General features: G+C 51.4%; 1 protein-coding gene across 3 annotated transcripts in view; it reads right to left on the reverse strand.

Annotated features, from left to right (window-relative positions):
- Window positions 1-375: 375 nt before the first annotated feature.
- RFTN1 (raftlin, lipid raft linker 1) overlaps window positions 376-13,006 on the reverse strand; it is a 207,347-nt gene continuing 194,716 nt past the window's right edge. For all 3 annotated transcript variants that reach the window (XM_027061902.2, XM_027061901.2, XM_027061900.2), the window contains exons 9-10: window positions 11,769-11,850; window positions 376-1,739 (exon numbers count right to left, since the gene is read on the reverse strand). In XM_027061902.2, the coding sequence (XP_026917703.1) occupies window positions 1,359-1,739; window positions 11,769-11,850 (463 nt within the window). In that variant the 3' untranslated portion in view covers window positions 376-1,358. The remainder of the gene's footprint in view (window positions 1,740-11,768; window positions 11,851-13,006) is intronic.

A 13,006-nucleotide genomic window follows, 5' to 3' on the forward strand; every position in this document is an offset into this window, starting at 1 on the left:
ACAGGGAAGAGACTTGCTTCATGAAATAATTTACTTAAAAGTCTGGAAACATGCATAGAAACCGAGGTAGGGCTTTTTGTTTGTTTTAAAAGTTGTTTCCACCACCCCTGGCAATGGGGAGCGGCTGTGCCCTGCCTCACCTGGTGACACCTGAATCCCACTTTCCATCTTCTTTCTACAAATGACAGGAAAGCACAGCGTGTTTAGCTGGCTCTGCTGTTTTCTACAGGAGCTTCATTTTCTTCTCCAAAATCATCATGCTGCCAGGAGTCAGAAACATATAAAGAATGAATGGGGACTGTGGAGTCGAGTCCTTTGGACATGAGGCTAGACAGGCTTTTCACTGTGACACAATATTCAATGCTCACAATGCACTAAACTCATAGATGATTTATTGCTTTAAGTAACTAAACAAGAAAGAGAAGAGAAAGGCTGTTGTTTGGGTCAAGACAATCGGCATTCTCTCTCCACGGTTCACCAGTTGCAACTACTTAAAGCCTTAACAATACTTTCTGGACAATATAAACACGTGATAGCATACATGGAAACAACTTGGCCAATGATACACTGATTAAAATAGCACATAACAAGAGCTCCCAACCAGTCGGGTTGCCCTGAAATGAAAGAAGGAACGTGTGTTCAGATAATGTGCTGAGTACAAATTCTTTAAAAAATTTTTTGGCATTGATACTAATACAGAATACCTTCTTGGAAACTCTGCAAGATCAGGTGTACACACAGAATTACCTCTTCATTTTCAAATTACCAGTATCTATGGGAATACTTCAAGAAAAGCCAGGAGGTGGGGCACCTCCCCTCCCTACTGTCATTTTCCTTGTCAAAGCAGCAGGGCGTGTGGGGCTTAGATGGAGGAGGGCACCTGATGGGCTCCGGGGGTTGTTACATCACCAAAGAGCTGCAGAGAGCAGCAGCGGGCGTAAAATGCACCCCCGGCAGGGTGTGGGAACGAACAGTCTTGGTTTGTAGCCAGGGAGGTCCATGGATGGACCTGACTCGAATGCTGGGGGACCTGGCAGTGGCGGCGGGGGGGGGGGGGGGGGGTGGACACAGGCACTGGATGGGCCACTCCTTCCCATGGGACTGGGAAACAGATGAAGAAATAACCTGACCTCTTGCATTCTAACACTGGGGCATTACGACACATTTCTAGTGGATGTGCAGAGACCAAAACTGTCAGGGACCCGGCCCTCAGAGGGCCCGGTGAGCTCACGGGAAGAGGTCAAGCCAAGCCAAAGGGTAACACGTGACGCTGGGGCAAACCAGCCCCCCACCCAGATGCCGGCACGGTGCCTCCGCTTTGCCAGCGCATCAGGCGTGCAACACCAACCGCTCAGGACTCAGTTGTCCCCCGCTGTCTCGGGCTCTGCGGCCACTTCCTGGGCGCCTCCCTCCCTGGCATCCTCTCTGGGATGGGACTGCTCAGCGCAGCCCCCTTCCGGGGTCCCACAATGACCCGCAGGACCGTTTTGCACAGCCCCACCCTCCACACAGAGCTTTCCTTCTGTGATCTCCTGGGCGGGGACCTTCAGCTCCTCGGACGCCTCGTCCTCCTGATGCAGGCCCGGCACACAGTTTCCCACGTCTCCGGCTTTGGAAAACTGGTCTTCTAAATTCTTCTCATTTTCTTCTGCTTGTCGCTTGTCTCTGGCGCTGAGTTTGCCTTTGGACTTCCTCATCTGCCTGTTGTGCATGTCTTCTCGGGAGATTCGCCACTGGAACTAGAACGCAGAGAGGATGGGGATAAATAAATGTTGTCTCTGTGAACCCAGCACTTCACCCGACCGTCTGCTTGTGTGCGCAAGCTCTTGTCTGAGCAAGACACGATTCCCAGCACTCCTGGAGCAGAGCGTTACCAGCAGCAAACTTGAATCATGGTCCACACACGTCACACCCACCATAAGAGCCTGTTTGATGCCCTCCATGCAGTGTATTTCATTTACTTATTTTTAAATGTTTATTTATTTGCTTATTTTTGACAGAGAGAGTCAGAGAGAGCAAGCATGTACACAGGGAGGGGCAGAAAGAGGGAGGCACAGAGAGTCCCAAGCAGGCTGTGTGTGCTGTCAGCACAGAGCCTAATGAGGGGCTTGGACCCATGAACTGTGAGAGCATGACCTGAGCCGAGATCAAGAGTCAGACACTTAACCGACTGAGCCACCCAGGTGCCCCCATGCACTGTATCTTAGTTGTGGATTTCAGGGGACTCTGGGGATGAGGGGTATGTCTTTCAGTTGGCTCTGGGAGAGGAGGTCCTGAAATCCTATTATTTGGAGAAGCAGAATGGGAGAAGACACAGGGGCCTGCCCCTCCTATGAGCCACGGTGCTGGCTACTTGCTTCCCTTCCGAGCAGGCTGTGGGCTACCAAGCACTGGGCCCACACTCTCACCAGATCTCCCGAATTAGAAGGGCACAGAACATGGGGCCAGCCCTGTGCCGTGTGCCCCACCCTCCTGTCCCAACTCAGAACAACTCCAAAAGGCCATCCCAGTTCCAGGGCTCTCCCGGGGGTTGGCTAATAAAGCCACTGCTGTGACTGCATCGTAGCCCGTCTTTCCCCCTGCCCACTCCTGTGCCCTCCTTTCCCCACAGGTGTTCCCCAGGGCACCCCCCCTAAAAATTGCTCCACCCAAATCTATCAAAGGCTGCTTCCTGGGGAGCCTGACCTGCAGCAAAGCATTTCCCCATGGGGCAGGGAAGTCAACAGAGGCTTAGAGAGGACAAGGTCGCACAGTCAGTAATAGAGCTGGACAAGAATGGGTCATGTGGAAGATGTGGCGTGAGACTTCCTGAAGAGTCTCTTCGCCACTCAGCAGCCCGATTTCTCACTCAGTGGCCTAGCGTTCTCATCTATACAACGGGACAGTAACTCTAACCTAAGTCAACGTCAGGCAACTGGGTTTTCTGTAAAAACAACGTTGGCGATTTTTTCTGGAAAAGGCAGATAATAAATATTCTAGGCTCCGCAGGCCATATGGTCTCTGTTGTAACCATTTGGCTCCACTGCTGTATCGTAAAAGCAGTCATAGCTAATATGTCACGAATGTGTGCGACTGTATTCCGAGAAAACTTTATCTACAAAAACAGGTGATGGGCCTCATTTGGCCCGGGAGCCAAGCCCCCATTTGCCAAGCCCTGCCTTAAAGGGTATTGATGTGGATGGTTCAATCCGTGTGATGCGTCTTAGCACCACGACAATCCATGTAAATCTTAGCACACACCTGGGATATAATATACCAGATACGCTGATGTCATGACTGACGCTAGAAGTCAACTCCATCAGGTCAAGGCTGCCAGCGGTCTTATTTATACCTGTATCCCTGGAATATAGCATAGAGTCGGCACTCAAAACCTACTTGTGGGGTGAACGGATGGAAGGACAACAGAGCCCACAAGCCGAGCTACTCCTGTAATTCCAGAGTCAAGACCTCGCTTGGGTGTAGTGAGGAGGTACTGGTGCATCTAGACATTATTTCTGGTCGCTTTCCAGAGAGAGAAACTAATTTAAGGAAGGAAAGAGGGAAAAATTTCAAAGTCCCGCTGAGCCTGCTGACTACACGAACTGCCCCAGAGGAAGCCAGTTCGAGAGCCTGTGCGCTGGGAATAAATCTGGGCAAATGAGCTTGAGCAGAGAGGGAAATATGAAGGGTGTGGAAGAGAATACTTGGGTCACTGTGGTTACAAAAGAGGGATGTGTTCTGTGCGTGAACAGCCCAGCAGAGACTGTGGCCTTCTTCCACACCCCAAACATACGGGGTGCTCTCAGTCTTCCTGAGCAAAGATCCCTGTGACCTCTGCCATCCTGAGGGGTACCTATGCCCAGCATGGCCCCCACCTCAGGGAGGGGCAGTCCACTCAGTGGGGCCTGGGTCCCCAGTGCTCACAGAGTCAGATGCCAGAGACCTGTGCATGGTAAACACTTAGGAGCGTGACAGTCACAAAATCTTGAGCAGGTACCAAGCCCGGTTGTGAAAGACACAAAGGACGAGAGAGAAGGCCCCAAAGGAGAGAGAGCTGGGCAGGTGAGGCCAAAGTCAGGACCCCCGAGGGACAGAGTGTCTCACCAGGAAGAAGAGCATCATGGGACTAATCTGGGGCAGGCACAGCTCTGTGAAGACGGTACCATAGGGTGAGTTTTAGTTTAAGTTCCCACGATGGTCATTGCCTTCTATTTCAGTGGCACCACATAGTGTCACCTAATAGGGAGTTAAGGGTTAGGCACTCTGTGACTGAGAGAAAGGTAAAGGAGTTTCACTGCTGACTCCTTGCTAGGCTGGAGGGGGAGCCCAGGAATGCAGCTGCACCATCAGTGGAAAACGATTTCTTAAGGCTTCACCACGTTGTACACAACCTAGTGCTGTGCTAGGAGAAACCAAACATGTGCTACAGGATTTTTTTTTCTTTTTTTTTTGTTTTTAATCTGCCACCTTTGTGCAGTTTTCAGTGGTGGAGCCCTATTTCCTCAAAATATCCGCCTACTCGCGGGGTTCTGAGATTGAACACATCATGGGGGTTCTTGGATTTAAGAGTTTGGACAACACTGGTAAATGTGAGTATTTCATCAAAGTAGAGAAAACAGAAAGAAGTACCTGTTGAGGTTAGGCTTTAACATCCGTCCTGTCCTCCTCGGCCCTGCCCGCCCCCCAAGTCCTCAGATGAGTTCACCTATGGTGTTGGATGGGTTTCCCCGGACACTCCTGTTTGGGGGTTCTCTCATATTACACCTGACAGACTGACAGACTTCCCTCTGGGATGGTTTGAGCTTCCTGCACCCAAGCCATAAGCTCCAGCAACGGAGCCCTTGTGTAGGCGGGGTGACGCCTCGGACCCCTGCCCCAGTGGTGCCCACTTGGGCAGAGACTGCCACGCAGACATCTCAAACCTCATACCCACCAGGGCAGGATGCTGACTCCGGACCTGAGGACCACTGCTGCCGCCCCCAACAGCAACCTCCGAGGCTCGTGGGCACGGCACCATCGTGATTCATAACTGCTGCCTTGTCACGGGCAGCTGCTGCTATGTTTTATTTCCAATTAAAACAGAAGGGCCTTTTTAAAAAAATCAATGTCCCCAAATTATTATCTGCATTTTGCATGTTTAAAAAAAATTTTTTTTAAACGTTTACTTTATTTTTTTGAGACAGAGCATGAACGGAGGAGGGTCAGAGAGAGGGAGACACAGAATCCGAAACAGGCTCCAGGCTTTGAGCTGTCAGCACAGAGCCCGACGCGGGGCTCGGACTCGCAGACCATGAGATCATGACCTGAGCCAAAGTCGGCTGCTCAAGCGACTGAGCCACCCAGGCGCCCCTGCATTTTGCATGTTTTTAGAAACAGGCCAGGTAAGCCTGCCTGTATACAGTACTTGGAGAGGAAGCCAGCTATCAGGCAAGTCGGAGGAAGCTTCACTTTTGCCAATAAAGTGGTGAGATTACTTCTGGTGAAAGGTTCTAAATGCTAAAACGTCAAAGCATGATAGCATGGTGGCCCAGACCTCCCGTCACATGTCAGTCAGTTCTGGCGCTCACGAGCCATCTGTCCTTGGGCAAGTTATTGATCCCTCCAAATCTCAAATTCCTCATCTCTGAAATAGGTGTCTGCCCTGCCTCTCCCCCTCTTCCCCCACCCCCCGCCCCGGGGCTGTGCTGCACCTCGGGGGCCCATCCTTGCTGTAGTGGATGCCAAGAGCCCCCTCTGCAGCTGAGCAGTGCACAACCCTGGATGATTCTACCTGTGCCACATTCTAGCCTCGACTCTTGTCTTCTAACGCAAACCCAGCTATTCTCTCAGCGCTGCTCTTGGTAACTAAACAGAACTTCCATGCCTCTTCTGGAAGTCCAGCCACATCTAGTTTCCTGTAGATCACATTTTGTTGATTTGCTATAATCCGCCAGGAGAACACCGGCCGCTTTCGCCGGGAACCAGCCGGGGCTGCTGGCATTGAGCTGGCGAGAACTCTCCCAGCCGTTTTCTGTCCTTCTTGGTCATCACAGGGAAATCTGTCAAGCCAAATGCCTTCTAGGACTACACTGTTTTCTGTGTCCCCAGATGGGCTGTGGTGATGTCACTTGTTCCCCAAGCTCCTGGGGGGGGGGGCACCCCTCCACATCTGTCACGGGTGCTGCAGACAAGTCCCGAGGAGGTCCTGACTCAACTCTTCCCTTGTTCTTCTGTCCTTTGTGGGGGCATTCTCATGAAGCGGGGAAGTAGCAGGGGCCAAAACTCAGGGTCTGTACCATCTGAAAGCGAAACGTACCAAGCTGTGAAGGCAGACTGCTGCAGGGTACCTGCGGAGGAAAGTACAAGCACACACCGAGGTGCCTACTGCGTATCTCACGCGGTGGCAAGGTTCCCATTTCCCTGAATTTCCGAAGCACTACTCTCACTAATCATTGTTAGCACTGTTGTATAGATGAGCACACAGAGGTTCAGAGAGGTTGAGCAACTTGCCCAAAGTCACACAGCTAGAAAAGAGCAGAGCTGGAATTCAAATGCAGGTGTCTCTGGCACCATCCACACTACCCTTCCAGCTTCTCATTCTTGGAAGACGAGAGGCTTTAGGCTCTTGCTGTAGAGGCCAGGGAGGAGAGGAAACAAAGGGAGAGGACATGCACCTTTGGAATGGTTAGCCCGACAGTAAGGGCCTCAGCTTTCAGACAGTACAATGTTAAGATGCACCTGCTGGGTCAGGCACTTGACTCATTAGGCCGAGTGGTTAGCTAATGGAAGTCAGATTTAACTACCATTAAAGATACTTTGTTTTGACTTACTTAAAAAAAGATCTACACTGAAGCCTCCCTGACAGGCCTATTTTTAAAAAAATCAATAATGATAAAAATTGAATGGCAGTCCACAGGTGAGCCAAGAAAGGACCCTAAACTACTCCCCTAAGACATCGGCCCTCAGACTTGAGCACACGTCAGAATCATCTGGAGGGCTCCTGAAACCCATCACTCACCCCATCCAGCATGTGCAACCTGGAGAGAGGAGGGAAATTTTGCATTTTTTTTCTAACTTGTTTTATTTTTTAAAATTTACATCCAAATTAGTTAGCATATAGTGAAGCAATGATTTCAGGAGTCGATTCCTTAATGCCCCTTACCCATTCAGCCCATCCTCCCTCCCACAACCCCTCTCATAACCCTCAGTTTGTTCTCCATATTTATGAATCTCTTCTGGTTTGTCCCTCTCCCTATTTTTATATTATTTTTGTTTCCCTTCCCTTATGTTCATCTGTTTTGTCTCTTAAAGTCCTCATATGAGTGAAGTCATATGATATTTGTCTTTCTTTGACTAATTTCGCTTAGCATCATACCCTCCATTTCCATCTGCATTGTTGCAAATGGCAAGATTTCATTCTTTTTGATTGCCGAGTAACACTCCATTGTGTATATATACCACATCTTCTTTATCCATTCATCCCTCGATGGACATTTAGGCTCTTTCCATACTTTGGCTATTGTTGATTGTGCTGCTATAAACATGGGGGTGCATGTGTCCCTTTGAAACAGCACACCTGTATCCCGTGGATAAATGCCTAGTAGTGCAATTGCTGGGTCGTAGGGTAGTTCTGTTTTTAGTTTTTTGAGGAACCTCCATACTGTTTTCCAGAGTGGCCGCACCAGCTTGCATTCCCAGGAAATTTTGCATTTTTAACAAACTCCCAGGTAAGGCTGATACTGCTAGTCCACGGGCCACAGTGTGAGAAGCACTGAGCTAAAGAGAAACACAGCCCCCAGCTCTGTCCCCCATGGAGGGGTTTCTTGTCTCCCTCCCATCTTCACCGGGCTCCCTTCCTAACCTGGGCTTCTCCTCCTCCTTTAAGCTGAGGATAATCTCGGGCTTTAACAAACAACTGTTGTTCCAGATCCCAACGCTCAAAAAGGCCACCCGTGGGACAGTGACAGCTTTATGGGTTGCAGATCTGAGGGGAGGTGTGTAACATTCAGATGCTTAAAGGCAGGCGGCCCAGCCAGGAGGACGGATTCCTTATCTCGAGCAGTATCGGGAGAGCCTCTGAACAAGTTAAGCAGGCTTCCCAAGCCAGCGTGTCTGTGGCACTTGGGTGTGCCGCCCACTGGTGCCCATACCAAGAAGGATCCAATGAGCCGTCCGTGTCAGCAATAACTGCAGAAGAGAAAAAAATCCCTCACTTTATAGCAGTGTGTGTCCAGAGCTCCGAGTGGCAAGGGCTAATGGATTTAATTCGCACATTTTAAAAACTGTCCGTTATCTGCCTCCACTTCAAGGAGCGTTAGCTGGAAGGAAGACTTCTGGTGTGGCAGAAATCACCTATTACCTTGGAAGGAGTTTAATTATTTGCTTTGAGAGCCACACTCACACACACACAAAGAGGCTTCTTCCAAATGCCGAAAAAGTCCTGATTGGAGAATTTCCTCCACTTTGCTGATTAAAAGAGGACTCAATATGCTGTGTCCTTGCTGTGCCAACCTTATGGTCCCTTTTCTTCGATTTCAACCCATACGTAATAAGAATGTCCTGGGCTCAGACGTTTCATTACTCATTTATTGGTTCAACAAATATCTGTCGAGTACCAACTAAAAGCCAAGTACTGGGCATCTAAAAGTCAGGAAAACAGGGCTTTGTTCTCATGGAGTTAATGTCTGACTCTATCAGCAGAGGATAAACTAATGATCACAAATAATTCTAGACCAAAAGAAGAGTTCTGCAAGGCAGGAATGTGGTTATTCCCAACGTATTACAAAGGAAGAGAGCATCTGAAGCAGAGGTAACAGTCAAAGCAAAGGCCCTGTGGCAGGAAGGGACACAGAAGAGCATGAAGGCCACAGTAGGTGGAATGCAGAAAATGGGGGTGATGGCACAAGAACTAAGAAGGGCCAGATCACACACAGTCCTGTGGATATCTCACTGTAGATTTCCACCTTTATCTTAAGACTCACACAAAGCTTTAAGCAGTGGGGTGACATGATTCAGTACGCTTTTTTCTTTTTATTGATTGATTGAGAGCGAGAGCAAGCAGGGGGTGGGCAAAGAGAGAGGGAGAGAGAGAATCTCAAGCAGGCTCTGTGCTGTCAATGTGGAGCCTGATGCAGAGGCTTGAGCTCGACTGTGAGAGCGTGACCTGAGCCAAAATCAAGAGTCAGACACTCAAGTGACTGAGCCACCCAGGTGCCCTGCAATATTCTTTTTTTTTTTTTTAATTTTTTTTTTCAACGTTTATTTATTTTTGGGACAGAGAGAGACAGAGCATGAACGGGAGAGGGGCAGAGAGAGAGGGAGACACAGAATCAGAAACAGGCTCCAGGCTCTGAGCCATCAGCCCAGAGCCTGACGCGGGGCTCGAACTCACGGACCGCGAGATCGTGACCTGGCTGAAGTCGGACGCTTAACTGACTGCGCCACCCAGGCGCCCCTGCAATATTCTTTCTTAAGGATCACTTTGGCTCCTGATGGAGAATATAGTTGAAGGGGAGACCTGTTACCAGAGGATTAGAAGTGTTGAGGCTTGTGAATGTGGAGAGAAGGGGAGGGATTCAAGTTTCTGTCTTGAGGATTCAAGTTTCTGCTTGACCACGGCAACAAGGAGACGGGGAGTCAAGGATGAGCCCTGGGTGGGTGGGTGCCTCTGGACAGTGGTGGTGCCCTTGTTTTAGACAGGGGGAGGGGGATAGCCAGATCACAGGTTGCTCTGAGATGCTGAGTAGTGACGGGGCACGTGGAGCTGGGTTTCGGGCAGAAGTGAGTCCTGAAAATGCAGGTGTAGGAGTCATCACCTCGGAGGTGGGGAGTCAGATTTTTCACTCTGGGGAATGAGTGAGATTTTCTAAGGAAGAGATTAGGGAGTGAGAGAGAAATGGGGCTGGGTTTGAACCACCTAGTGGAAAACCAGGATGGTGTGGGGTCAGCGCCAAGAGAAAAGGTGCTTCAAGAGGCAGAGGGCAGCCAACAGTATCAGTCCTGCGAGGGCTCGATGGAGTTACTGCCATGAACGTGGGGGCACCCAGACCTCAGTGGGAGTAGGATGCCGACCTGAGTCAGCCGTGGGAAGACTGGCCAGGACGATGAAAGGGGGACAAGCCATCAGGCTGTAAAGTCTCCTCTCTGGGGCTCTCTGCCCGTGAGGTGACCTCTCCAGGTCACACAGAAAACAAGCGCTGGACGTGAGCCAACCCTATGAATGGGCAGGGGATAAATAAGTCCTTCAAAAGAGAAAGCAGCCGCCCAGATGATTGCAGCTGATTGGGGTGCAAGTTTCTCCTGATCACGAACTAGATGACTCCATCCTCAGGACTTTCCTGACGGAAGCTGCTCCACTTGTTACAGCAGCTTTAAAACTCTACCTCTAAAATCTCCTGCTTGTCACCCTCTGTGAGCCCCACAGCCTTTGTACCAAAATCAAACCACACGTCTCTCCTCTGGGATCCAGAAAATGCAGCACCACCTCCCTCTCTTAAGGGCAGAGCTGGCGTGTTTTGGTGTTTGATGGAGGCCTCGCCTGTGCTTTTGTTGGATGTCACTGTGAATGCACGCGGTCCCCAGGAGCCTGGGGCAAAGCTGCAGCTGACAGTGGTCCCGGGAAGATCCATCTTCCAGCCGGCGGCTGACTGCTCCTGGTGGTTAATGGTGGCTTCAGCGGTTGCCTTCTGGTCCTCGGCTGCCGTCACCTGTCACATTAGCATCTTGGAGCGGAGACAGAGACCTTCCTCTGCATTCTACACCATCTGGCTTCAGGTCGCCGTTTCCTTGGCGTTCTTCCCAGGACCCTCCCTCCCGCCCCCCGGGTTTGCTGGCTGGTGAGGGGCTGCTACAATCTGTCCGTTGCTTGTTGCTCCTGTCCAGGCTCCATGTCCAAAGGACGTGAGGAACTAACAGGGGAGCACGGGACGGTGCCAAGCGTGAGGAGCGGGGCGGGTCCACCAGGCTCTGCCAGGCAGCGCTGCCTTGGCCAGCAAAGGTGGCTCAAGCTGGCTTCGGGTGACACCTGACTTGGGCTTTGACACACTGACTCGCTCATCTCTTCCTGAGTAAATGGTGAAACGCCCACGGGAGAATCACCCACCGGCTGGGGCTGGGAAGCACCAGAAGTGTCTGACACAGGGGAAAGACTTGGGTTTGACTTCTGGAAACATGGGAGAATTTCTGAGAGCAGCCACAGGCTCTCAGCATGGCTGTTTCCAGGCCGGTTCACGCGACATCCAGTGAGGGAGAAAGGCTCCTGGCCATCCCCTGGACAGCCTAGCCCGAGGGTCCACTGCCACAGACTGCGGCTGGTCTCTGTCCACACCAGCCGCTGCCACTAAGAGGCCCTCGGGTCGGGGCACACCAAGAAGGAGCCCTGGCAGGGTGCCTCCACCAAAATCACCAAACTTCTGATGTCCTGACGGATCCAACGGGCTGCAACCAGAGCTTGTAATGAGATGAAGATTCAGCGAAGCTGGGCATGACCTCAAGCCATCCTGCCCCCTGGTCAGATGGCAGCTGACTTCATGCCCCTATTTTTAGTTTACTGGGAATATCTGGCCTACATGAGTGTCCAGCAGAACTGTTCCACCCCACTCTCCAGCCCGACCGCAGGACAAGACCCTCCAGTGTCCCCATCTGTCCAGCTTTGGCAGCCTCGGGTGTGATTCAGTTTGCCGCAGGGCTCAGGCGTTCCTCTGAGAGCCCCTGGAAGTTGGAGCTGACTGCCTGCTCAACTGCTATAGAAAATTCACTTGAGGATGGAGCCCTGCTAAGGAAAACTGGGGAAGGCAATCAAGGTCACTTACCTTTGATTCCTTCTTCTTGATTTTCTGAGGTAGACACGGTCTCTGAAGAAAGACAATCTGCTTGGTGGATACATTCCCCTCCCTGTAACACATGCAGAGTGGAGAATGAGTTGTTACACCTGGTGGCGGTAGGGGGGGGACCCCAAGCCTCACAGATGTTTCTGTCCCTAACTTTGTCAAGGCTGACCACCCACAGAAAGGAAAGCTGCCACCAGACAGTGAGAGGTCAGGAATCAAGCAGCAGCCCCCTCCCAGGCCATCCCCCTCTTGCTTCCAGAGGGTTATGCTGGGGCTCAACAAAAGCTTTGTGGGTGTCCCTGCCATACCAGCTTCGTTGCTGGAAACTCCCCTTCCTTCCCTCGATGTGGAATAACAGCTGGCATCTTGGCTAAATGATGATAAACTGGCGTCTTCAGTGAATCTCAAGAGGTGGGAAGCCTCTTCCAAATCTGTCTTTGGTAATGAGCCATGGAGAGGTCAGATTGGCCCGGGATGGGTGGTGAGCTCTGCCCGCCGGCCAGCCTTTACCGAACAGCAGGCACAGAGCCTGGCTGAGCAGAGGGGAGGGCCGTGCGCCCGACTCACCCTGGCTGGCAGCCCTCGCCAAGGCAGCCCGGCTCCTGCAGGCGCAGGTGAGGGGTGCTCAGGAGGGCCGCTCTTGTTTAAGGCGCAGTGAGTGCGCGTTCCTCTCAGACCCCACACAGTTGCCTTCAAAGATGGCAGACGTGTTTGTGAAGGTCACTGTTCTCAGCCCTGCCTCTATCTTCTGATCACTTTCTTAAATCTCTCTTTGCAAGTGTCTTCTCTGCTGAGGCAAGCGTCACTGCGTGGAATGTCAGAGGGGAAGGTGGGAGGAAACGAACGTATTTTGTGCTGGGGCTGGGCTGGGTAGTTTCACACACCATGGCTCGTTTAAGCCTCACCACAGAGCTCCAAGGAGTGGAAGCCCATCGCCTTCACAGTCAGAACACAGAAGCTCATTTAAGGAGCGGGCTTGGGATCACACAGCGAGGCTTCAAGCTCAAACCTGCCTGGTTCCATGTGCTCCCCACTCCACCACGAAGTGGCATGTAGGGCACAGGGAAGTAGAGGACTGGGGCGGGGGGCGGTGACTGAGCAGGTGTGAGATCTGACATGGAGACAGAGACACCTGTCAGCACCCTCTGGGTTTAGAGAGCTGGGGCTTCGCGCGCAAGCCCATTCTCATCACGACTCTTGTCCTCTGGAATGGGTGGTGG

Source organism: Acinonyx jubatus, chromosome C2 (assembly GCF_027475565.1).
Source record: "Acinonyx jubatus isolate Ajub_Pintada_27869175 chromosome C2, VMU_Ajub_asm_v1.0, whole genome shotgun sequence".
Lineage (NCBI taxonomy): Eukaryota > Metazoa > Chordata > Mammalia > Carnivora > Felidae > Acinonyx > Acinonyx jubatus.